This window comes from Bactrocera oleae, chromosome 5 (genome assembly GCF_042242935.1).
Source record: "Bactrocera oleae isolate idBacOlea1 chromosome 5, idBacOlea1, whole genome shotgun sequence".
In the NCBI taxonomy this organism is placed as follows: Eukaryota; Metazoa; Arthropoda; class Insecta; order Diptera; family Tephritidae; genus Bactrocera; species Bactrocera oleae.
This window is the reverse complement of record NC_091539.1, coordinates 25,307,590-25,331,953: the sequence shown is the minus strand read 5'-3', so window position 1 is coordinate 25,331,953 and position 24,364 is coordinate 25,307,590. Positions and strand designations below refer to the sequence as shown.

The window sequence follows — 24,364 nt, the reverse complement described above, 5'->3', positions numbered from 1 at the left end:
ATTTTTTTTAGTTTTCTCTATACTCAGTCAGTTCTAAATTTATGGAAAAAAATCATTGTCGCTTGCTATTTAAGGAATCAGCGAGCAACATTTTTTAGTTCCGCCGACATTGTTTAGTGCGCCAATGGTGAATCTTTGTTTCGTAAAGCCATATAATGCTCTTAATAATCCACCCACTTCCTGGATTGAAAACTCCATATCAAACTCCAACTCTATACTTAGTTGTTTTGTACTTTTTGGCTATAGCTATAAGTTCTTCTTCCGTTACTAACTCTGCAGCATCGTTTTGACACTTAACAAATGAAATCGGGTCCTGTATTGGCTCCTTTTGCTTCCAGCATCGTTTTCGAGAAGTGTTTCTACTTAGGGTTCCGTCTCTCAAGAAAACGAACGAAAACGAATGTACAATTATTGTCATATAATCACTATCTTTGTCTGATGTCTTAATGCGCCTTAAAGGGACCTTTATTTTCTTTTTTAGTAAGTGTAGTGGCACTTTATCCTAAGTTAGTTTGACGTAGAAATTCTAGAACTAGACACTTAGGATGGTTTATACTTCCCCTACTCCAAGCAGTTGGCATTAAAATCGTCCACTATTGTAATCGGAGTTTTGCATCTAGTTTCGAAAGACAGCTATAGAAGTTGGTCATTCTGTAATTGAGCGCAGGGCCTAGCCATCTATAACATTATTATTTCTGATTCAAATACAGCTTTTGTTTCAGTCCTTTGCTATGAGAGCTAAGTACGATGTAGCTTTTGTATGAGTTCGTCCACATCCGGGCAAAGCAAATTAAAGAGCAATTGGGAAACTCTCATCTTTTTATGCTTTGTATGTATGTATGTAAGTTTAGTTTACATAATTCGTTAAGATAAAAATAACAATACACGAACTATTAAATATCAGAGAGAAGCACGGAAAGCAAGCGTTCATTGTGGTTTTCTTCGCATCGTTGTTAATGTATGAACTGTCCAGCAAAGCAAGGAAAGTTTTATGTAAATCGCCATAATTCTTGTAAATTAGATAGACTCCCATTAAGTTGATATGTATATAAATCGTATCATCATCAAATCATATTGATGTTCATTGCATTAAAAGAAATTTTAAATGTATATAACGGTAGATCCTAATATATTTGTATTTTCCTATTTAAGAATAATGAAGAGCGGGTAGCTTTGGGTAAAGTTAAAGCAGAAGAAAACGAAATTGGCGTGAACTTTTTTGAAATAGGAGTTGGCAAAAACAGTGAAAAGATACAAAAAGATGCCCATTTGATACACAAGTCTTTACAACAAACAAATTACAATGAAATGCATAACGCTGAAAAGATAGTACAATTTGCTGATTATAGCAGAAAAACTGCTTTCCAATTTGATTCACTACCACAAAATAGTAAAATAGACAGAGTTACTGGTAAGTAGTGCAATTAAATAAAATCCATGATATCAACAATAACTATGTCTTTAATAAATTTTTTGATAATTATTTTACAGAAGATTGCATTATATGCGAAGCGCAAGAAAATAAGACACCGACATCAATTTCAATAAAAGAGAAGGAGGGGGAAAAATTATTGAGATCAGAAATTAAATCCGTCTTGAAAAAGGAAGTTAAGAGAGCTACAGTTGTTGGAAATCCTATGTTTTCGAATACAACATATGATCACGTTGATAGTAGAGATGACCTAGTCCTTGATGGTTTTGAAATGGATTACGAACAAATAATGCACTATTTTGACAATTTAAAAGTATGTTAAATAATTGTAATTACATATCCTTAATTTACACCGCCATACCCCTTGCCACTGTACCGGGTATTAAATCATCTGCAGATTCATTAATTTGTTTCATAATATAATCATTTATTCACATAACTAATGAAACACATATCAAGTTTGAACCTCAAGCTGATAAAAAATGATTATTTTTGGTTAATTTTGTTGACTGTAATAAACGAATCGTACGTTCCTCTTTGGTCGTTTTCTAAGCGCGCAGCGCCGAGACATTTAGAACTCACAATTGACGTCCTGGAACAAAATAAAACAAAGTTCGTTAATCTAAATGAGAATACCCATAGAAGTACACAGAGAAATTTTAAAATATTGATTAGTTCAAAAATTATAGGCTTTTGATCAGAAAAAATTTGTTTTCAGTCAATAATTTCGTAATAAACTGGCTATAAGAAAAATGTTTTGAATCAATTGAAATTTTCCCATGTACTTCTCTGCAAAATCCAATTCGTAAAATAATCTTAAAACTTAAGGTCGATCGGCTTAAAATTGACAAAAAACAAAAACGATTTTTTGAAAATTGCACAATTGCCATACCCCTTAACGGAATTCGAGTAATTTACTTCTGAGTGAAATTAGTTTTGAATAAAATTTGGGATTGTTATAAATTTTGTACTTAGCATCGAAACTTTACTACACTACGCTTCACCCGTATACCGAAAATACAATATTAATTTTTTACTGCATAGAAAATAATCATTAAAACAACAGCATTGAGATATAATACAGTTTTCATTTTCTTCGCCTTTGTAGGAGTCGAATGCTTAAATTTCGTCTGATGTCAACAATGCGTATTACACTATATCTGGAATTTCAAACCAACATGTATATTGCAATGGAATGTTTTTGAAGGTCAAAGTACATAAATATACGGTGGAAGATGCATATTAATATGTAAACTTACAAATACCAGTGCGCATAATATTACGCTTACTTCGTTCATAAGTAAAAAAAAGAATGGTGTTACTCATACATTTTGGAACTTACTCATATAAAATACGCGTGGTCTAAACCAACATACGATTTAATAGTTAAGGAAACACTGCAACATTTTTATCTAATGTTTAAGTTTTTATATTATTGAACATTGTTTTATATAGGTTGCATAAGCTCATATATTTATTTCATTAAAATATTTATAAAAAAATCATTCCATTATCAATAGAATAATTTCAATTGTATGTATGCAAAAAGCCAAATATTTAACTGTTTAAGCATAAGAATGTGCCGTCCAAGTATTTTATTTCAGTCTAACCATTAATTCTGTTTTAATCATTATGTTATCATATATACGAATGTAATTAATTCTTCAATAGTAAAGTAGTAAAATGTAAGTCGCTTGCCATCAAAGCTTTTGCGGAATTTTATAAGCTTTTAGAATGTGTGTAACTTTAGATATATTAAACTTTCTTAATGTAATAAGTAATTGCTATTTATGTCACATTTTAATGTACAAACTATTAATATATTTATGGTTTAAGATATACGTATGTTAATTTATAAATTTTCAACAATAATGTTAATGTATCCTAGTTACCCAACCAAATATATCGCAATATTATCTGATTTCGTTCACGAAAATATGTGCAAACACCAAATGAATTATAACTTGTACAATTTATATTATATATTATAAATAAATCAATAGAGAATAAACAATGAAACAAGCAAGTGTCGACAAAAATTACACATTTCGCACACCCGATGGTTTTAGGTACAGTTGGGTATCATTCAAACTCAACTCTGAAATTAATTATTAAAATTGTTACAAATTTGAAAATTTGACAGCATCGTAACACAATTCTTCAATGCATAATTGAATACAACCACATACCTTGTCGTGATGATCACAAATGTTATTGATTGATGAATACTGTTTTGCCTGAATATACTTATATAACAGCTTTGTTTATTATGAGATACAAAAATTTTATTTAGAAAATAGATATTTAAAGTAATAATTAAATTAAATCTAATTAGTGTTTACGTGGGATAACGAAATGTGTAATATATAGGGTGATTCATTTCGAGGTTCCCTACTTTTTTAAAGAAAAAAATTAAGAAAATTCAAATTTAATGGGGAATGTTTATGATTTTTCAAATATTGGTCGATGCTATATATGATGGTCCATCCGTTGAGTCCAATTTTCGCTGACTCGTTCGAGCATTTAGACTAGTAACTGGCGAATGCGAATGACACGCGTGATGTGTTGTCATTGATGGTTGTAATAGTGATGTTATCTCATTCTTTAAAATGTAATGTCTCGCGAGCTTCTCTGCTTCCACATGTAAAGAGTATTCCATTTTGAGGTTCCCTTTGAGGTTTGGCTCGAAAACGACGGATCATCTTGGAATCTTCTAAAATGCGCCAAGTCGTTCCATACGTCAATCTGAGTTGCTGCGAACGGTGCCGAATCGACTCTCAACGGTCTTCGTGTACACTCTTAGCTACAGCCGCTATATTTTCTTCAATGCGCGCTGGACGTGGTCTGTTCGGTCGAATATTATCCAATAATGAATGCAGGGTCTCAAGATGGGTGATGGTGTTGCGAATAGTACGCTCATTAAGCCGATTATGTTGACCATAAGTTGAGCGAAGCGCGCGAAACACATTCTTTACAGAACGTGAATTTACGTAATAAATTTAAACGATTTGTGAACGTCTTTATTTGATGAAATGCCAAAAAATAGTGAATAAAAATAACATGACAGCTTGACAGGACTCACGCGTGATCTGTCAAAAAAAGGCTATTGAAAAAAATACCTCTACTTTGATCACCCGTTACAAATCGAAATGCTTTTTGATTTTGTGTAATTTAATGTAAATGCATGGTGTCCTAATTCTTTTCGTCGGCTATTTCAGCCTATATTACCGTTTTCAACTCAGCTGCTTTTCAGTTGAAGTTTTTAATTCGGTATTATCGACACGACTTAATCATCAAAAAAAACTTCAGTTGAACTACTGTCGAACTTCAAATTTTTTGTGGTATTACCGTTTATAACACTGTGCCAGTGTGGTTGACTAGAGTAACAAAAAGCTGCAACTATTTGTTGTACAACATTATTACGTTTATTTAAGAAATATATTAATATAAAAGGATAAAAAAAACTATTTTATGTATAGTTTCAAACTAATTTAATCACAATAACTTTGGCTTATTTGTTGTTAGGAAGTTCTAATGTATTTGATTGATCACGAAGGCTTTTTCTTATGTGTTGCACATCAGTTTTATCCCCACTTTTTAGTCGTTGTAATATAAATAAAATGTAATGCCCACTTTAATAATAGCTGTTTTCGATTTGCCAAGCGTTACTCTCCAGCGAATCGAACAAACTATACCAGATGCTCAAACAAACGGGCAGCACTTGCTAACACAGCACAGCAACCCTGCGCTAACATGTCTTCTGGCACATCCGCAATAGTGTTGTGATTCTTGCTTAGTGAAGAAGTTCTGTAACTATTAATTTTGATTTTCTATAAATTTTTATAGTTAATTTTAAGTATTAAGTTTTAAAAATATAAAAAAGAAGAAATTTGTAATATCATTTGTCATTCGAACAATTCACAATAGTAAAAGTGAGCTAAAATAGGCAAAACCAAACTTGGTAGCATTGAAGATTGAAGTTATACCTGTACCCAGTGTTCACATCTTGAAGAGGGGCCGCTATCGTACCAGTAGCGTAGAATTATCGTACATGAAACGAAATTATCGTACTTTTAAAAAGAATGACTATAATTATTAAATAAATCTTATTCCAGCTTTGGCGATTACACTTTTATACTCTCGCAACCTGTTGCTACAGAGTGTAATAATTTTGTTCATCTAACGGTTGTTTGTATCACCTAAAACTAATCGAGTTAGATATAGGGTTATGTATAAATAAATGATCAGGATGAAGAGACGAGTTGAAATCCGGGTGACTGCCTGTCCGTCTGTCCGTCCGTCCGTGCCAGCTCTAACTTGAGTAAAAATTGAGATATCTTTATGACATGTTTCTTGATACCGTATTGCAGATGGGCGTAATCGGACCACTGCCCACAAAACGCCATTATTCAAAAACAAATAAATTGCCATAACTAAGCTCCACAACAAGATACAATACTCTTATTTGGTATACAGGATCACAATAGGGAGGGGCATCTGCCAATAAAAAATTTTTTTAAGTGGGCGTGGTCCCGCCCCTAATAGGTTTAATGTGCATATTTCCTAAACCGCTAGTGCAATAACAACAAAATTCACTGGAAGCAAATGTTTTTAGAACCTACCCACCTACAGTGGGAAAATGGGTGAAATCGGGTGGCAACTCCGCCCACTCCCCATATAACGGTACTGGTAAAAACTACTGAAAGCGCGATAACTCAAGCACTAAACACGCCAGAGACATTAAATTTTATCTCTGGGATGGTATGAGATGACTTTATAGGAACCGCGTTCAAAGTTAGACAGTGAGCGTGGCACAGCCCACTTTTCATATTTCTATGTCATAGTGCGAAAATGGGCGACTACAACCACGCCTACTTCCCATATAACACCATTTTAAATTCCATCTGATTCTTTCACTTTCCACTATGCAAATCAGACAACAATGATTGTATCGGGATGAAACTTTGCGTGAATAATGCGATTAAGGTATGCCACCTTGTGACCAAAAATTGTCTAAATCGAACCAAAACTGTTCAAGCCCCTAAGTACTAAATAAGTGGACCCCAGTGCCTATAGTTGACCTTCTACCGAAAATATCAGTCAATCCACAAAGAAATCTCAAACGAGTATACTTTTTGACTTTGCGAGAGTGTAAAATGATCGGTTACATCCGAACTTAGCCCTTTCTTACTTGTTTATTATTGCTGTCCCTTTCATTGATTTTAATTGTATATGTTTGATGATATCGGAATCAGGCACAGCGCTTTTTAAAAGTGTTGTCAGGTGAGTCAATGTTGCCAATGAGATATTATGTTCAGCCACGAAACCACACAACTTTACTTCGGGAGCTTGAACTGCTTTAGTTTTTGTGCAGACTTCATCACTTTTTTTCACAAATTTGGAAATGTCCGGCTGAGCTTCACTTTGGAGACCATGTGGTTTTTAATGACAGTCAACTCTGCATTTATTATAATATTGCACTTTTGACACTTAGCTTTGTACGGATCGTCAGGCACCTTACTAAGCCATTGCTTATAATCTTCATGTTGAAGCCAGGTCTAAATTTTTGTTGGCGATGTTCATTGCTAATTTTTGCAATTTTTCTTGGAGGTGTAATGTCCAAATCAACATCAGTCGGTTTAGTATTATTTATTTCTTCGGAATCTTCACGTAAAGAACTCATTTTTCACTTTACAGCTACAGAGTGAAAATGATAGTTTATATATAGTTTATAGCCAATGAATTAAAGTTTTCGATTGACATACTTACTCATTAATATAAAAACACAATCATTTAATATAGAAGCATAATGGCGTTGAGCTTCCAGTTACAGCTTTTTATTACTATTTTAAATCTTGAACGCAAGCACGTTAGCTCAATACAATAACAGGAATAACAGCCAACATTCGAACACAAAATATGGAAAGTCTGTGAAGTCTGCACATAATTGAAATCAAACCACAATATCGATATTATTTGTTCGTTGAACGAACCAGTAGATGGCGTTGTGAGCAAAAAGACGACAAGGGTATTCGCCAGCAGTAAGAGCCAAGAGCTCGCGCCTTCTCCTCTTTTCCCTATAAAAAAAAAATCGCCCAATTGTCTGCGAGGGTAGAAATAAGATACATTTTTAATGCATCATAATGAAAATTATCGTACTGATATATAGATTGCGTGTGTTTGACTGAAGTGAACGTGTTTCTTAGTGCTCTAGGAATACTTGCTATATACCCCTAGTTTTGAATAGTGACACCATTATAGTTCTTCTAAGTGACTTATCGGGAGACTGGACCTTCTGAGAGGATACGAAACCTAAAGAAATAGATAAGTACAAATCAGATTAAATTAAAAATTTATTCGCACGTACCTGCCCCTTTTTCGTGGTAAATTTGTTGAAATATAAATTAAGTTACAATTTCCCCTAATAACCGCATATAAAAACGTGCACCCAACTTTAACCTGCCGTTTGTTTTTAACAATCATCTGTTTCTCCGCGTTTGTTTCTCCTTCTTTGTTTTTCCTTTTTCGTTTGCTTTTGGTTACGGCATTTCCAACCATCAAAAGGACAAATAAGGTTTTTTAGGACGAAGGACTGAACATACCTATTGACAGGTGTCCCCTACGATTCTCTAGCAGAGGTATGGCCTCTGAAATGAGTGGGGTGTACACCAGAGAATCCTTTTCGGAGGAAGCGTCGCAAGTATCCCCTATTCATAAAGATAGTCTATTTACCTACTTGTAAAACAAAAAAGCCTAAAAACGCAGACGATAAAGCGCAGGCTTCATATAGTGAGGTTACAAAAGTAATGCAGAAAGACAGCTCAGGAGATAAGCCCGCAGGTGAGAAATGGCGGACGTAGTTAAAAAAAAAGAAGCCGATCGAAAACAAAATCAGATCGAAACCTGACGCTATCACAATATTTAAAAAAAAAAGAGGGAGCGTCGTATGCGGATATTCTAAGAAAAATTGAATGCGATAGTGGCCTTGAAGAATTGAGCTCAAACGTAAGGTACATCAGGAAAACCCTCAAAGGAGCGACGCATTACAAAAGGAGTGTGGGATTCAAAATCTAAAGAAAGAAAAAGTAAAAAGTAGGCGAAAAACCAGAAAGAAAAAAAATGAAGATATTAATTACAATTAAATCTTAACCATTGCGCTGCAGCAAAAGACGTGCTAAAACAGACGGTGGTAGAAGAAAACATAGATGTCGCCCTGCTAAGCGAGCAGTATACTCAGTGTTCGGAAAGCTCTTGGTTAAAAATATAAGTGGCAAGGCAGCAATATGGTCTTGCAAAGGACAAGCTTTCACATCGTGCTCCAGAGAAGCCTAAAACGGCTTCACAGGGGCGAATATACATGTAATATATCTAGTAAGTTTCTATGCGCGCCCTAACGCGTCAATAAATGAGTTCGAAGACTTTCTCCTTGAGCTGTCTCTAGAGACTAGAATCAAATCTCCGATAATAATAGCGAAAGATTTTAATGCATGGTCTACTGCTTGGGGTATCAAATCATCGTGGATGCCTTGTCCTAGAATTCTGGAGTCAAACGAATCTTACAATAATAAACAGTGGCACGCAAAATACCGTTCAAAAGAGCAATAAAGGTTCCGTAATAGACCTAATGTTTGCTAACGACGCGCTTAGCAGGCACATTAAGTGGGAGGTGTCAGACATGTACACAAATAGTCACCACATGGCCATAATTGCTGAAGTTTTGTTCTCCCGAGAAACGGAACTCCTCAGCAGAAATACCTTTCGAAAACGAAGTTGGAGACAAAAGGAGTTCGATACCGACGTTTTCGAGATCGTCTGGAGTGCGGCAAAGGCACCAGGCGTCGACGCCGCCCACTTGGTATCCGCTGTGCAGAAGGAACTAGTTGCAGCATGCGACGCAACTATGCGCAGTACGAGATACAATAACAAGCGAAAACCAGTATACTAGTGGAACGAAGAAATCGCCACGCTGAGAAAGCTCTGTCAGTCAGCTAGACGTCGCTTCCAGCTTAACCAGGGCGGCGAGAATGGAAATCGCCTCAGAGAAGCATTTAAACGCCAAAAAAAGCTCCTGAAGTCAGCAATCACTCTTAGCAAAAGAGGTTGTTTTGAAAAGCTTTGTGAAGAAGCAAACATAGACCTCTGGGGAACCGCGTACAAAATATGTATGTCAAAGTTTAAAAATATGCCGCAGCAACCTAAGAACGTTATAACGTCATTTATGAGGAAAGTCGTCGACCCATTATTTCCAACACATGAGACCATTTCTTATGCTATGCGTAACGATGTTACAGAGCTCCCTCTATTAGTTAGTCAGAAACGCCTGGAATAGATGGTATACCAAATAGAGCCCTAAAAGAAGCCATGACTCTGAGACCCATGTTGTTCGTTAAAAGGTACAATGCGTGTATACTGGAAGGCGTGTTTCTCGACCCGTGGAATGTGCGGCGTTTGGTTCTACTCCCAAAACCGAAAAAGCCACCTGAAGAACATTCATCATATCAACCTCTGTGCATGCTCGACACCATTGGTAAAGTGTACGAAAGCATAGTGAGAAACCGTTTGGAGTTAGCAATCCAAAAGGCGCTAGACAGAAAATCATATGATAAACCAATAATCACAATGCATAGGCTTTCTGCAATACGCGTGATAAGTGCTTTCCGAACCGTATCAAGCGACGCTGCGGAAGTATTAGCCAGTATGGTGCCCATTTACATTGAATTCGCGCGCTTATACCAGCTATCGGAAACCTCTACAGCAACAAAAAAAGAGAAAAGAACCAAGAGCATTACGTTGTACCAGCAACGGTGGTAAACCTCATCCTAAGGACGGTGGACCCACTGACTGATACCAGACATCAGACCGTGGATAGATAGACAGCATAGGGACCTGGATTTGGGCATGGGTGCTTTAGAAGCTACCTTTACAAATTTCGTCATGACTATAGTCCGTACTGTCCGATGTGTACAGAGTGTATAAAAGTCTCAACTATAAGAGAAAATCTGAAAACAACACTTGGCGGTAGTTTCTCGGTGGAAAATTTGACAGCACTTATGTGTGAGTCCTCTATTAAATGGAAAGCAGTCAGCGAAGCGTCAGCTTTGATAATGACAAGATTGAGACACTTACAACAGATTAGGAGTCAGTCAGTCCGTACCGTAGAGGAGACTTAAATGTCTTCTTCTCTCCCATGAAGTAATACTTTGTCCAGTGGTTCCGTTGGAGAGATTTGGGTTGGGAGTAGGTTAGGTTTAGCGGATTCAAGTTCCGCACTTCGGCTTTCGATGCTTCCACCTACTATAAAAAAAAACAAAAAAATACCACTTTAATGAGGTATGCGCTACTCTCTTGCTTCAATCAGGGAATGTATATCAAAGAGAAGGTTCAATTGCGGAGCAGCGTGTGAATTGTCAAAACCTAACAAGATTTTAATAGTGGATTTCACCGCAACTAGCTCGGAAGGAGAAATTTTAACAGTGACGAGTGAACAGAGCTGAGCATTCAATGAAAATTATGCTCAGAGACTTTCTTTGATATTGCAGGTGCATGTTAGCCTTTTTACTTATATTTTTATACGCATATTTATTGATATGAATATCATTATGCGAATTTTTATGAACGCATGCAAAACTGAAAAGACTAATTAAATTATGGAATTTTCAAAATATTATATATAGTCAATTTGGGAATTTAATGATTTTATTTAGTTTTTATTGTACCTAATATACTTTCCTAATAAATATTTTGTATTATAATAATAAAGATTAAATTTATTACTTTATATGTACTTGTATATGTACATACAGTCTATCACAGAAATAAGTATGCAGCGTGTTTATCTGTTTTGTCATGCGAAAAAAAGCCTTAAAACTAATATTATTAACCAATTTTTTTATATTTTCAATTATTTCATATATTTATATGTCTCCAATAACAAAAAAACCCAAACCTAAAGTAATCATTTTTCAAATTACAGAAAAGAATGTTCCAATAGCTTAAAATTACGTTACTAAAGTATGTATGCACTAAAAATAAATTGCGAAAAAAAGTTCTAACGGGTTTATTTTTGAGCTTTGATAGACGGTTAATACAAGTATTTGGTTGGATAGCCTTTTTTAATTGCACGCAACCTGGATGGCATGGACTTTACCAGTTGTTGGGTTACTGAAGGTGGAATCTTGCTCCATTCTTCGATTAATGCAGCTTTCAAAGATTATTTGCTGGTTATTTGATGTCTTCTGATTTTCTAAATAATCCCACAAATGCTCGATAGGGTTGACATCAGGAGATTGGGCTGGTGTTTTTAATTGTTTGGGTGTTTTGTAAAGAAGCCATTCCTTAACAATGCGAGCGGTGTGTTTTGGATCATTGTCGTGTTGGAATACAAATGATCCTTTTAGTCCCAATCTAACCGAACTTTCGCTCAAATTTGCTTTTGAAATGTTAAGGCAATCATATTTGTTCATTATGTGCTCAATGAATACAAGATTACCTACTCCAGATGCTTCCATACATCCCCACATCATGAGCGACCCACCACCATGTTTTACCGTGGCAGTCGTATTCCGTGGATCAAGCTCAGTATTCACTTTTTTCCAAACTTTTTCATGTCCACTCGAGCCAAAAATATTGTATTTACTTTCGTCCGAGAAAATAACAGAATTCCAGAAATGTTCATCTTTATTTTCGTGCTCTTTCACAAACTTCAACCTTTTTTGTCTGTTAATGTTGTTTATGAATGGGTTTTTACGGACATTACGACCATGGTAGCCAGCATCATACAGTATTCGACGTATAGTTTGGGGATTGCAGGTTTTACCAATCTCGTTTTTAATCTCTGTACTCACTTTTGGTGCACTCCTCTTTGGGTTAACCTGTATCTTGCGTGTTATAATACGCCGCTCCTTTGCATCAAATATTTTTGGTCGCCCAGATCTTTCCTTATCTTGTGTATTTCCCTCTTTTTTATATTTTTCTATTATTTTTTGAATAGTAGAACTACTTTTGTTTGTTATTTTTCAAATTTGCCTCTGACTTTTTTTCCTTTATATAGTTTCATTATAACATCTTTTAAATCTTATGATAGTTCTCTTCCGCGCGGCGCCATGATCAAAATTTAAATTAATTTACGGTTGAAATATTATTAAAACTTGGAAATCTTTATATCTTAAACAAAAAATAACTATTTATTTATTTTGAAGGGGACGAATACTGTGTGCCAGCTGAAAACATACTAAAATGGTGAATTGCATACATACTTATGTGACATTATTTTTGGCTTTTACTAAGAAAATCCAACGGTTCTAAATAACGGGAAATGTGAATAACATCGATCTATCATACTCAAGAAGGCGATGTTATGTGTAATTGTTATTGCAAAAACACGAAAATGCACAAGCGCATTTGAATGTACGCATTCAGAAATACAAACCATGATTTTATCACTTATCAATTCACTATATTTGCGCTCATTGATTTATATGTACACACATATATGTATATATAAAATTGTCGAACAAATAATAAATACACAAACCAACCTACATATGTATATGCGTACACATGTAAATATGTCACCCGCAAAAATTACAAACATTGTTCTACAAAAACAACAATCGTCACAAGTCTATATGTCAGCCAAATAACCGAAGCCCAAATTTATAGTCACAACAACAACATTTTCATTCATGAACGCAGGCGTACTTTCACAAGCAACCTCGCTTCATTCATAAAAACAGTCACCCCCACATCTCCCTGAGCATGCTTTTGCCTACAAGCGTCTTTTCGCTACGATGGCAACAGCTGAAAATCATAAATTGAACAAATTTTTGATGTTCTTCCGAGAAGGGAAAAGTGACAACCCCATAATACCAACAATACACAGAAAAAAGTGGCAACAATGCTTTTGCCGATTTAAAATATTTTAGAATTTTAAAATATTTTTCCGTGCCTCACAAATATTTGCGTCAATATGTATGCATATTTACATGCATATTTACGATGATTTGTGGGCAAAGCTGTTAGAGCGGCAAGGTAAGGGAAGACAATCGGCGGCCGTTCATTATTTTTTTTCGGCATAGCTCGGATTTTCTATCAACAACACAATGTTTGTGTTTATCGTCGCGTAAATAGTCGTAAATTTTTCGATACATTGACTCTTTGACATAAAAACAGAAACATGAGCTTCGCCATTGGTTGTCCGCTGTCAAGGATGACATGATGCGAGACTCTTTCGTTTTCGCTGATTTTTCTGTTATTCTCTTTCCTTGATTATTAAAATCAGGGAATTTCGAACAGCTGATGTCAAAAAAGGCGGGATGCCCGAAATAAACCCGCTAAAAATAGCTAATAAAAGCAGTGCGAAACGAAATTTCAAGGAACGACACAAATACTTTTGAATAACGTGCAACTAAATTTTATTTGTTAATTTATTTTAAAACGTTCATTATAAAACCATGATCTTTTATTATGACTTGTATTGTTTCTTTGTTATAATTTTTTTTATTTATATGTTATTTATTTATGTTATATGATTTTTTAAAAATTTTATAATATAAATACAAGTATTTAGGGATGTATATGCGTTATATATGCCTACTCGGGGACGGTGCACCTAAAAATAATATCGATATGCAAAATACCCGCAAGTTTTTTTTATAATACCCAATCCATTTTCGTTCGACAGTGGCATGATTGGCAAATGTTATAAAAAATGTGGGTTTTGACAGCTCTCTCTCGATTCAAAGAGTCTCGCATCATTTCATCCTTGCCGCAGTGGCGGATCTATGGGGGAATAATAATAGTTCGGTAATTTTAAAATATTGACGAAAAATTTATATAGTTAATAGATCGATTCACAGAGTCCGCTACTATCATAAAATCAGAGCGCGGAAAATAATTCTAATTCAAATTTAGAAGAATATACGAAGTAATATGAATATTAAAAATATGTAGGAAGGAAATAATTGCCTCCAGCAAGAAATTCTGTATATGCCACTGGTTGTTCCAGACAACGGAGATTTCCTATGAAACAATGAGTGTACATATTTTCATACATATGTTGCATGTAGACAAATAATGGGTACTTTTATTATTGTTTATATGCACATATAATTATACATATACATATATATGTATAAGAATATTTGGGACTGCTTGATCTTTTCTTATCGGGTTATGTCAAGCAAGAGGTGTACAAAATCAAACCCAGAAATCTGACTGAACTGAAGCTGTCCATTAAATAGATATTTGAGGTAATCCCGACTTTAACTCTTCAGCCCGCATTAATTTCCTAATTAGGTGTCCCATATGCGTGGCTGGGTATGGAGGAATAATTAATTGTATAAAATAAAATAAAATTTTCTATACAATACAAAAAAAAAATGTATGTAATGCATTGATTAATAAGAAACCTATTACGGTTTATTTTTGTAGCACGATTCTTGAGCCGTCCTGTATATGCGAATCTGTAAGGGTACATTTCTTAACATTGAATTTAGCATTACTTTTCTCATTTAACACTAAAAATGCTCAATTCTGTTATTTTGCGCTCCGCAGAGGTAAACTCTGGTGAAATCCGCTTATAATTTGTTTGTGGTGAAATCCTCTTAAGTTGGCGAGTAACCCTGCGTCAAGCGGACCATTTTGACAATCGGCACACCGTGAACCTTCTCTATGATATACGTTCTCTGCTTCAATTCAACTCGATAACTTTGCTGTTGCTTTCTCGAGTAATTTTTTCAACAAGGGAGCCGCAGCGAACAGAGAAATTACCAATCGAAGGCAGATAATTATTCACCTCTTTATGAGCAATAACGAAATTTAATTGTTTTGATTTTTCCTTTTAAACATTTTCAGCTGTTTAATTATCTGTCAAATATTAATTTTTTAGGCTGGCATCACCAACTTCGACTGAAAATAGTTGAAGTTCGTAATTTTATGGAGTTGAAAACCGTAATACTTGTAGGAGTATTTGGTAGTTCATAAAACCAAACAAGAATTTGGGTGATATAAGTAAAATTGTGCGAAATATTCCTTATTAATACTCCCACTGACGAGTTAGATAGCAAAAGTTATCGATTTCTATTACAAAGGCACAAAAAGAAAATGAATCGAAATTATGAAATGTATTCATTGCGAATGGCTTTGAAGTCAAACGGGTCATTTCAAAAGCAATCTGTTCTACGTCTATCCTATAAAATTAAAAGAAAATCCACAAATGTAATAAAACAATACATTTTAGCCACTCTCAGTTGGCTTTTATGTATTTTTTTGTGAAACTACTTTTAAAATTTTTTGCTCGTTTTTACGGAACAGCTATGACGTTTTTTTCGAGCTTTTAATTTTGAAAAAAATGCCAGATTTGCTTTTTCGCGTGTTGCAGCATGCATACTGCGCAATTTGCATTACCGAAAAAGCCCTGAGTCAAGTTTCAAACCGTAATAAGGAGTATTAATTTCAATAATGTTAATTTTTGAAACATTTAACGTTTCAACTAATTCTGGAGTTGTTATTCGATTATTTGCATCGACCAACAACTTTATATTATCCAAATCGGCTTCAAGGGGCCTTTCAAGACGGGGTGCATCCTCAAGATCGGATTGCCGGAACGTAATTTTGCAAAAAAAAAATTTGGCATTGGCGTTCGGTCAACACATCTTCTCCGTACACATCACATAATTTCGCCTTGCTTGAACCGCATTTTTACTCTTCTGGTAGTAAAACAGTAAAATATGCTGAAAATGCTGTTTTCGATCTTTCATCAGGGCACCAAAGAAAAACTATTCCAAAAAACAAAATTGTTTACAAACAAAACTTACTGTATCAGATGTTCAAATATATATGTATATTGATTAAATTTGAAGTTGGCTGCGAAAAAATTAAATAAGATCAGCTGTTGTTATCAAACGAAATTATTTCCCTACATGAACCTGTTGTGGGTTCACCAATACACTCACTTTTTGATGATTGTCAACTGACCGTCACTGTTTTTGCTACAAAACGACACATACGACTTATAAACATAAAGACACATAAACGACATATATAAGAAATAAATAACTGAATTCTTTAGTACTGTCACCGCTGACAGTCAAGTGAACAGTAAAGTAACTACAAAAAAGTCACAGCTAAAAAATTTGAAAAATACAACTCTTTTCAATATATCAATTCGTAATCTACTTATCTATTTACCCAAGACATTTCATTACCATCACTATTTTACTTAACTGGAAAGTCACCGTTAGGTCTCTTTTTGTGCTAATTGCGTTGTTTTTGTTGTTGTTGTAACGGTTATCTAGCCCCCGCTTGGATGATAAGTGATAGTTTGGTTGTCGTCGAGGTCATCTAACGGGAGGCCCAAGAAACAGGCTGTTTCGACGTTGTCGTACCATAGGGAAGAGGGTGTTAGATGAGAGGGGTTTGTTGGGCATGCAAAGAGGTGGTTAGTATCATGCGGAGACACATTACGCTCAGGACATATGTTTGGAATGTCGGGGTCTATTCTGTAAGTAGGAGTTTAACATGCTACAATATCCAGAACGAAGTTGCGTGGGGGTCACTCTGCTTTCGCGGGTCAACTCGAGCTCTACGTCTGCTATGGGTGGTGGTTTGACTCTTAGTACGCCATTCACTGAGACGGAGTCGATAAAGATGTTAATAGCCCCACTGTGAATGGCGGTCAGTGCTCGTCTGTAGGTTGTTGCGTCCGAAGTCTGGTCGGCGTACTGTTTGATGTCTTCGACGTAATCAAGGAAAGACCTTTTGATGTTCCTAGGAGGCGGTTCCGCTTCAAGCAGACGACTGCAGCAGAAACTGCTTAGAGAGGAGCTCGGTATGTTCCTTAACCGGAAGCATGAGGGCCTCACTGTGCAGGTGTTCTATTGGGGACATCAAGAGGTATCCCGTGATAGTCCGGAGTGCAGTGTTTTGACAAGTCTGAAGCTTCTTCGTCTGCGTTGCACTACAACCAGGCAACAAAGATGATGATGCATAGTTTAGGAACCACCGGCCGATTGCCTTTTATGTTGCCAACAACGTTTCTTTGCCTTTTACCCAAGACCTGCCGGCAAGTGATTTGAGGATTTTTTTGCCGCTCTGTACTTTGGCAGTTATCGCGGTAGTGTGGGGAGTGAAGGAGCAAAGACTGTCCAATGTTACGCCTAAAATTTTAGGGTTATTAACTGTCGGAATTTTCGTGCCATCGACTGAAATGCCCTACCGGAACCCCCTGTTTAATTCTTCTAAGTTTGGAGTTTTGGCCTCGAAACAGTACGGATGAATGCCGACCGCTCAGGTAGTTCATGGTCCACCGCTTATGCCCTGGAGGGAGCGTTGATTGTTCTAGGTCCTCAAGTAGCGTTGTGTGATTAGTGTGTCAAAAGCTTTTGGCAGGTCTAACGCTACGAGGATCGTCCTCTCGCAGGATGGCTTCTGGTTTAGGCTATGAACTATCTGGGCGTTTATGACGCTAAGTGCTGTGGTGGTGCTGTGCACTTTTCGGAAGCCATGCTGATGTTCTGCTAGACTCAGGTGGTGAGTGAATTCCGGGAGTAACAAGGCCTCAAGTGTCTTCACTACTGGGGAAAGGAGAGTTATCGGACGATAAGACTTCCCTTTTTGGGTATTTGAAGAGTGGCCATCGACAAGTTGAGGACCTTGGTAAGGTTGCTACTCCCGTCGAGCCTAGATGTTTTAACATCAGAATGCTTATTCTGTCAGGGCCAATGGAATTGGACGATTTGGCCTTCCCATCGGTGAAAGTAACACACACGTCGGGTAACACATCGTTTGGCCTTGTCAGTCGAAGGGTGCAGTGTAAACTGCCGGCTAAAATAGCTGGGGCACTTCTTCGGGTCCGAGGAGGCATGGCCATCGAATTGAATTTAACCCGATCATCATGTTTCCTCGGATTTGACAGGGCCTTGACAGTAGTCCAAAGCTTACTTACACCGGTGGAGCGGTTGCAGGACTTCAGGTGCTCTATCCATTTTGTCCGCTTATGATGGTTTACCATTTGCCGAATCCAAATTGAAATCCCTTATTCGGGGATCACAGGGATCGGCATGGCGTAAGGTGTCGCGCTCGTTTGCTAATACAGCTGCTACGGCTGGGAAATTAGGGCGGAGTTCCGCGATTCTTTCAGCCGGTATGAAGCGAGCAGTAGGAGCAGCGATCACCTTGCGGAATTAACGCTCGCCAACGATGATGTCTGTAGGAATGAGTATTGCGTTGAAGGTGGTCAAACTGGGAGTCATGCTGCCTGTGTGAGCTCCTTGGCCACTCGACTGGAGTGGCGGCGCAGTGCGCGAACATGGTGCAGGTTGCACAGCCGTTGAGGCAGATGTCGCAGTATTGCGTTGGCAGCATGGGGCCACATAACTCGTGGACCACTCCCTATGGATCTTAAGGCCTGAGCAGGTCTTAAGATGGCTCCATCCATTGCATGTATTGCACCTAACCGAGGTGGAGTTTGGATGGAGCCTTTTAGCGCATACACAGCAAAAGAATTCCTCGGGGCCCGGGTTGGACTCGATGCCAGCACGGGTCAAGAGGATACGGAGCAACCCTGCTGATAGGCGTTGCTTCAATGACGAAAAACTTAACCTAGAACTTACCGATCCAAACAGGGTTAGATCGCCGAAATAACAGCCTTTGCCCGGATAAAATTCGGGTCAATTCCGGTAACGTAGAACCGGCTGTTGTTAATTACGTCGTTCGCCTCGCTTGTGCAGTATCAACTATAAGGACTATTTGTAATTGTGTCGCTATTACTGAAATAAATCGTAATTTTTCTGCTGTATATTGTAAATTAAAAGTTTATTTTGAAAATTTTTTAATTGTGTTTCTTTTGTAGTTAGTGTGCGATATGTGCGTTGTAAATTTACATACATTCATACTTATAAAAGTCGTGCGACTATAAATGCGTAATAAGGGTGTAATTCTAATCTACTAAACATATCGATTATAAATTTTATCAAGACGTGCATCTGTTTTCCATTTCATTCTAGATCATTTTACGAATTATTGCAGAAATTTGAGCAATGCTGTCAAATATTTCACACCGTGAACAGAGAATTGAGATCAACAACCATACGCAAATCAAATCCTTTTATAGTATTTACTGCTGATAAACTGTTAAGTATGGGCCTTAGGGAACAGAGGTGTCAAGTCGCAGTTCTTCTTTTCTTGAATTCATCAATAAATTTTTTATAAATGTAATAACATAATTGCATCATTGCTTGCGCTTAGGTTATTTGTTTGCCATGGAAACCTATTTTACCGTTTTGCTTTCAGAGATAAAAATAATAAATTCGATTCAAATGTTAGATAACCACATATATGTAGGCATATACCATAAATACATAAAGGTTTGGCAAATGACGGTCTTGTATAAAAGTATTTAACGAAGGATTAATTTCTTTCTTTACAAAGTTACATTAATTACAATAGTTTAATATTTAAGATTCTAATAGAATCACTTTTAAATGTTGTGGGTTTTATAAATTCAATATTAAAGTAATGTAACCCTTTACATTTACAATCCTTCGTATACGTTACTGTGAAATTAGAACCATTAAGTATTGAATCAATGACTCGATTTTTCATAAGATAATCAATAAACTATGTTTTTTCAGCATATCTGTTTAGTTTTCGACAATTTGTTTATGGACAAGTATTTATGCTTTGTAAATAAACCTATGTCCAGTAGGTTCTGTGTTCAGTTAAACATGCTTTTAATGGATTTATTGGCAAGACAATACACTTAAGACAACATTATTTAAAAAGTTGTACGTACTTTATAAATATAAGTAAATAATACTATAAATCGGTTATTATTTCTTATACAGAGTATGTTTGGCACAAATTATTTACGTGTTTCTCGCTGGTAACTTGAAACAACGGTATGCTCCTAAGTGGTCCTGTGTAATCTTCGTTTTTACTGGGATGTACGCTTCTGCTGTGAATCGATGACAACGGCTTACCCCAGAATTTTAAATGCCTTATTGTGTTGTAATATGCAATTCTGTAAAAAAAAAATTTTGATTAAATTATCATCAATTATAAATTTCAAAACTAAGTAGGAAATCAATCCATTCAATTATTTAATGAAGACATATGTAACGGGTAATTTTTTTCGAGGTATAGAACTTTTAGTTGACATTACTGTTCCATTTGGCGACCGATTTAACAACAGTCAAGTGATTTATTCTCAGTTTGGTTTGGCAATTTATCATGAATAGACTCAGGCCTGAACAACGCTTGCAAATAATGCAATTTTATTTCGAAAGTAATGGTTCTGTGCGGAATACGTATCGCGCACTACGTTCATTTTATGATGAAGCGCACTTCTGGTTGAATGGCTACGTCAACAAACAAAACTGCCGCATTTGGAGTGAAGCTAATCCTCAAGTGTATGTCGAAACACCGTTACATCTAGAAAAACTGACTGTTTGGTCCGCTTTATGGGCTGGTGGAATAATTGGTCTGTTCTTCTTCAAAAACAATGAATTGAACAACCATGATGTCCAGGAGCTGTGGTTCCAACAAGACGGCGCAACATCTCACACACAATCCACAATCGATTTATTGAAAGACACGTTTGGTGACCGCCTATTTTCACGTTTTGGACCTGTGAATTGGCCTCCAAGATCTTGTGATTTAACACCGCTAGACTACTTTCTGTGGGGTTATGTAAAGACATTGGTCTATGCGCATAAGCCACAAACGCTTAACCATTTGGAAGACAACATTCACCGTGTTATTGATGATATACGGCCACAAATGTTGGAAAAAGTCATCGAAAGTTGGACGTCCAGATTGGACTACATCCGAGCTAGCCGTAGCGGTCATATGCCAGAAATCATATTTAAAATGTAATGCCACAAGATTATCTTTCGGATAAATAAAATTCATGTCAATCGAATAATCCATCGTTGTTTTATTGCAATTTAAAGTTCTATACCTCTAAAAAAAAAACACCCGTTATATGTATTTTATCAATAAACTGCTAGAAAAAGTATTATATTCTTCAATTTTAAATTTCTTATTAGATTAGTTCATCGAGAGAGACTTTACTTAATACCAAAATAAAGCAAACTGTTCAAGAGTAGCTGTCTACATTGTTCTGCGAATTTTAGAATTTGAATACACTGAATATATTTAAAGAAAACATGTGTACTTTATTTGTTATTTATTTACGATCGTTTTTAACTGAATAATTAACAAAAATTTGATATTCAAAAAAATCGTTCCACTTTAAACACTTTATTAATGATATAATTTATTTTTACACTTTTTTGTTACCAAATATTTATTAGGAATTTACATTAGGTCTGTATCTTAACTGCTAACTATTGCTAGCTAACAAAGTTTCTGCTAGAAAAGCAACCACCAGAAATGAGTAGAAGACTGTCATATGAAGGAACAGCTGTTAAAGCACATGTGTATACAAGCGATATTTGAGGCATTGGTTTATTGTTATTGTTCTGACTTGTGAAAATAAAAATTTTATTGATTGATATGAAGTGATTGTAAAAAACAACGTTTTGTTTTTTCTTGATAGTTTCTGCTGGTTTCCGTTTTTCCTTTGTGAGAGTAACTGTAAATTTTCCCCTCCCTGATAGCTAGCACCTACTAGCAGTTAAAGTATAGACCTATTATCTATTAATACATTATTATGATTAATATAATATTTATAATTGTACTTAAACACTGCGCTCTTATAAATTGATAGTTAATATATAAGTTTTAAAATCTTTAAAAAACTTACTTGAAAAACTGAGTCATTGCACAGAAATTTCATCATTTCACGGTGAACATACAAATCAATTCAATTCTATTAAACAAAACTACTTTAAATTCTAATGGACATCATTGTTTTTCAATAAGGGTGTCGAATAGACATGTTCTTATCCAGTGAGCTCCATAGCTTACACATGTTTACGCAACCAAGCCAAAAAAATTCGAACTAGTTTTTTATCATATTGATTGAGTATACCGCTATTTTTTAAAATTATTTAAGCGCGTATGTCTCTTGTCTTAGATTCAATATATGGTCCACATTTAGTGCAAGTTTTTCGCGCTGGAAGGAGTGAAATCAATAGGACCAATCAAAAATTGAATTAATTGGCAGACTTGTTTTTCACAATGTTCCGAAATATCTATAATATTTAAAGGGCTCCTCATCATTTGTAGAAACATTCACAAAAGTGATAATTGTTCTGTGGTGTAGTGGAAAGAACACTATAAATTTCTTTTGAGTGGTAAGTATGTAAGTAAGTCTTTAGTAATATTATGGTAAGCTGAATTTTGCTTCCTTGGTTTTTTTATTTAAGACATTTTTGAGAAGGGGCATGTCCGAAGCCTACGGATAGATAATTTTACGGACGCTATGTTGGACAAGCAAAGATTCCGGGTAAATAAAAATCCTCCTGCTCTGAGAGAATTTAACGCTAAAAGTTTCAACCGATACGAAATCTTTTTGAATATTGAAAAAATTATGAATCATTGCTAAATAGAAAACCGCTTCATGAACATTTTTAGTTCAGCACATTCTATAAAATATTATATAACTCAGAAATTTTTTATTTTATAAAAAATTAAGTTAAATTACCTGTAATTTCTGTTACTTGCAGCGTATATAATCGGATTAATCACACTCGACGCCCAAGCCATTACTGATGCCATTATGTGAAACCAAGGATAACTGGTTGCTCTTTCGTCGTCCACTACATTTGCCAGCATTAAAGGCAAAAAACAACCAAGAAAGCATCCGAAAATGGAAACCATCATTACTGTTAACTTGTTATCCTCTTTGTGTTTTCTAGAGGTAAATACTGATTCATTCGATGCAACTTTATAGTTTCGATGGGTTTCCATTTTTCTCTTTTGTCGCAAAACTGTTAGATAAATGCACGAATACGAAACTATTATAACAATGCATGGCAGAAGAAATCCAATCAAAAACAGAGTTTTTTTTATCGATTTTCCATTTTTTTTTAAAATAGTACATGAAAATGTAATTTCATCGAGACCCATTTCTCCCCAAATTCCTAAAATAGGTGGTAGCTATAAGGAATATACAATAAATAAGCTGACATGATTGAATTTATGTTATTTACATAAAGCTAAAAATATATTTTACCAAAAATTTATATATTCTATCAAATTATCCATAAATTTAACAAAATTGGTATCAATGCATCGATCTTAAAACTACGTCTTGCTATAAATTCTGTTACAAAGTTTACAATGATACAGCGAGGACAAATTTGCAGAAAACAGTGCCGTGATTTTTATACTCTCGCAACATGTTGCTACAGAATATTATAGGTTTGTTCACCTAACGGTTGTTTTTGAAGCCTAAAACTTAATGAAGAAAGAAATAGAGCTATATACATACATATATATACCATATAAATGAATAGGATGATGAGTTGAATGACTAGTTGAATACCGACTGACTCTGTCTGTTATATCTTGAGTAAACATTTATTTAAGTACATAAGACTTGATACACTCAAGGGAGGTTAGTAATGTAGATGGGTGGAATCGGACCATTGCTACACCCACAAAATACCAAAGTGGCCGCATCAGATAATAACCACTACCTCCCCAAATTGAAAACTCCCCCGGTTGAAAACTAGCAAAAGGACGATAACTCAAAAATAATTGCGTCAGAAGCATTTAATTTTACATCAGAGATGGTACGGAAAAGCTTCATAGGAGTCGGTATCAAAACTGGACAATGGGCGTGGTCCCCCCACCTTGAAATGGACTTCTATATCTCAGGAAATAATAGACTGATTTCAACTAAATTCGGTGCATAATATAATATTATTTTAACATTTGTATTTTATCTTATGAAAATGAGCAACAGCGGACAACAACCACGCCCATTTTTCATATATAAGAATTTTCATTTCCATATGAGTA

At 35.6% G+C, this 24,364-nt stretch overlaps 2 protein-coding genes across 10 annotated transcripts in view; one reads left to right on the top strand and one right to left on the bottom strand.

The window, feature by feature from the left end:
- The window catches only part of dtn (transmembrane protein 132C dtn), a 102,093-nt gene extending 98,639 nt beyond the window's left edge, over window positions 1–3,454 (top strand). For both annotated transcript variants that reach the window (XM_036370866.2, XM_036370863.2), the window contains 3 exons: window positions 1,153–1,411; window positions 1,492–1,745; window positions 2,541–3,454. In XM_036370866.2, the coding sequence (XP_036226759.2) occupies window positions 1,153–1,411; window positions 1,492–1,745; window positions 2,541–2,555 (528 nt within the window). In that variant the 3' untranslated portion in view covers window positions 2,556–3,454. The remainder of the gene's footprint in view (window positions 1–1,152; window positions 1,412–1,491; window positions 1,746–2,540) is intronic.
- The window catches only part of Tre1 (Trapped in endoderm 1), a 92,557-nt gene continuing 70,027 nt past the window's right edge, over window positions 1,835–24,364 (bottom strand). For 4 of the 8 annotated variants that reach the window (XM_036370872.2, XM_070109963.1, XM_070109962.1 and 1 more), the window contains 3 exons: window positions 23,043–23,497; window positions 20,303–20,453; window positions 11,672–14,212 (listed from right to left, as the gene is read on the bottom strand). In XM_036370872.2, coding sequence (XP_036226765.2) covers window positions 14,084–14,212; window positions 20,303–20,453; window positions 23,043–23,497 — 735 coding nt within the window. In that variant the 3' untranslated portion in view covers window positions 11,672–14,083. Of the gene's footprint in view, window positions 2,025–2,873; window positions 5,246–11,671; window positions 14,213–20,139; window positions 20,454–23,042; window positions 23,498–24,364 lie in introns of those variants that run through there. The other 4 variants (XM_036370874.2, XM_036370868.2, XM_036370871.2 and 1 more) reach the window with 4 other exon arrangements.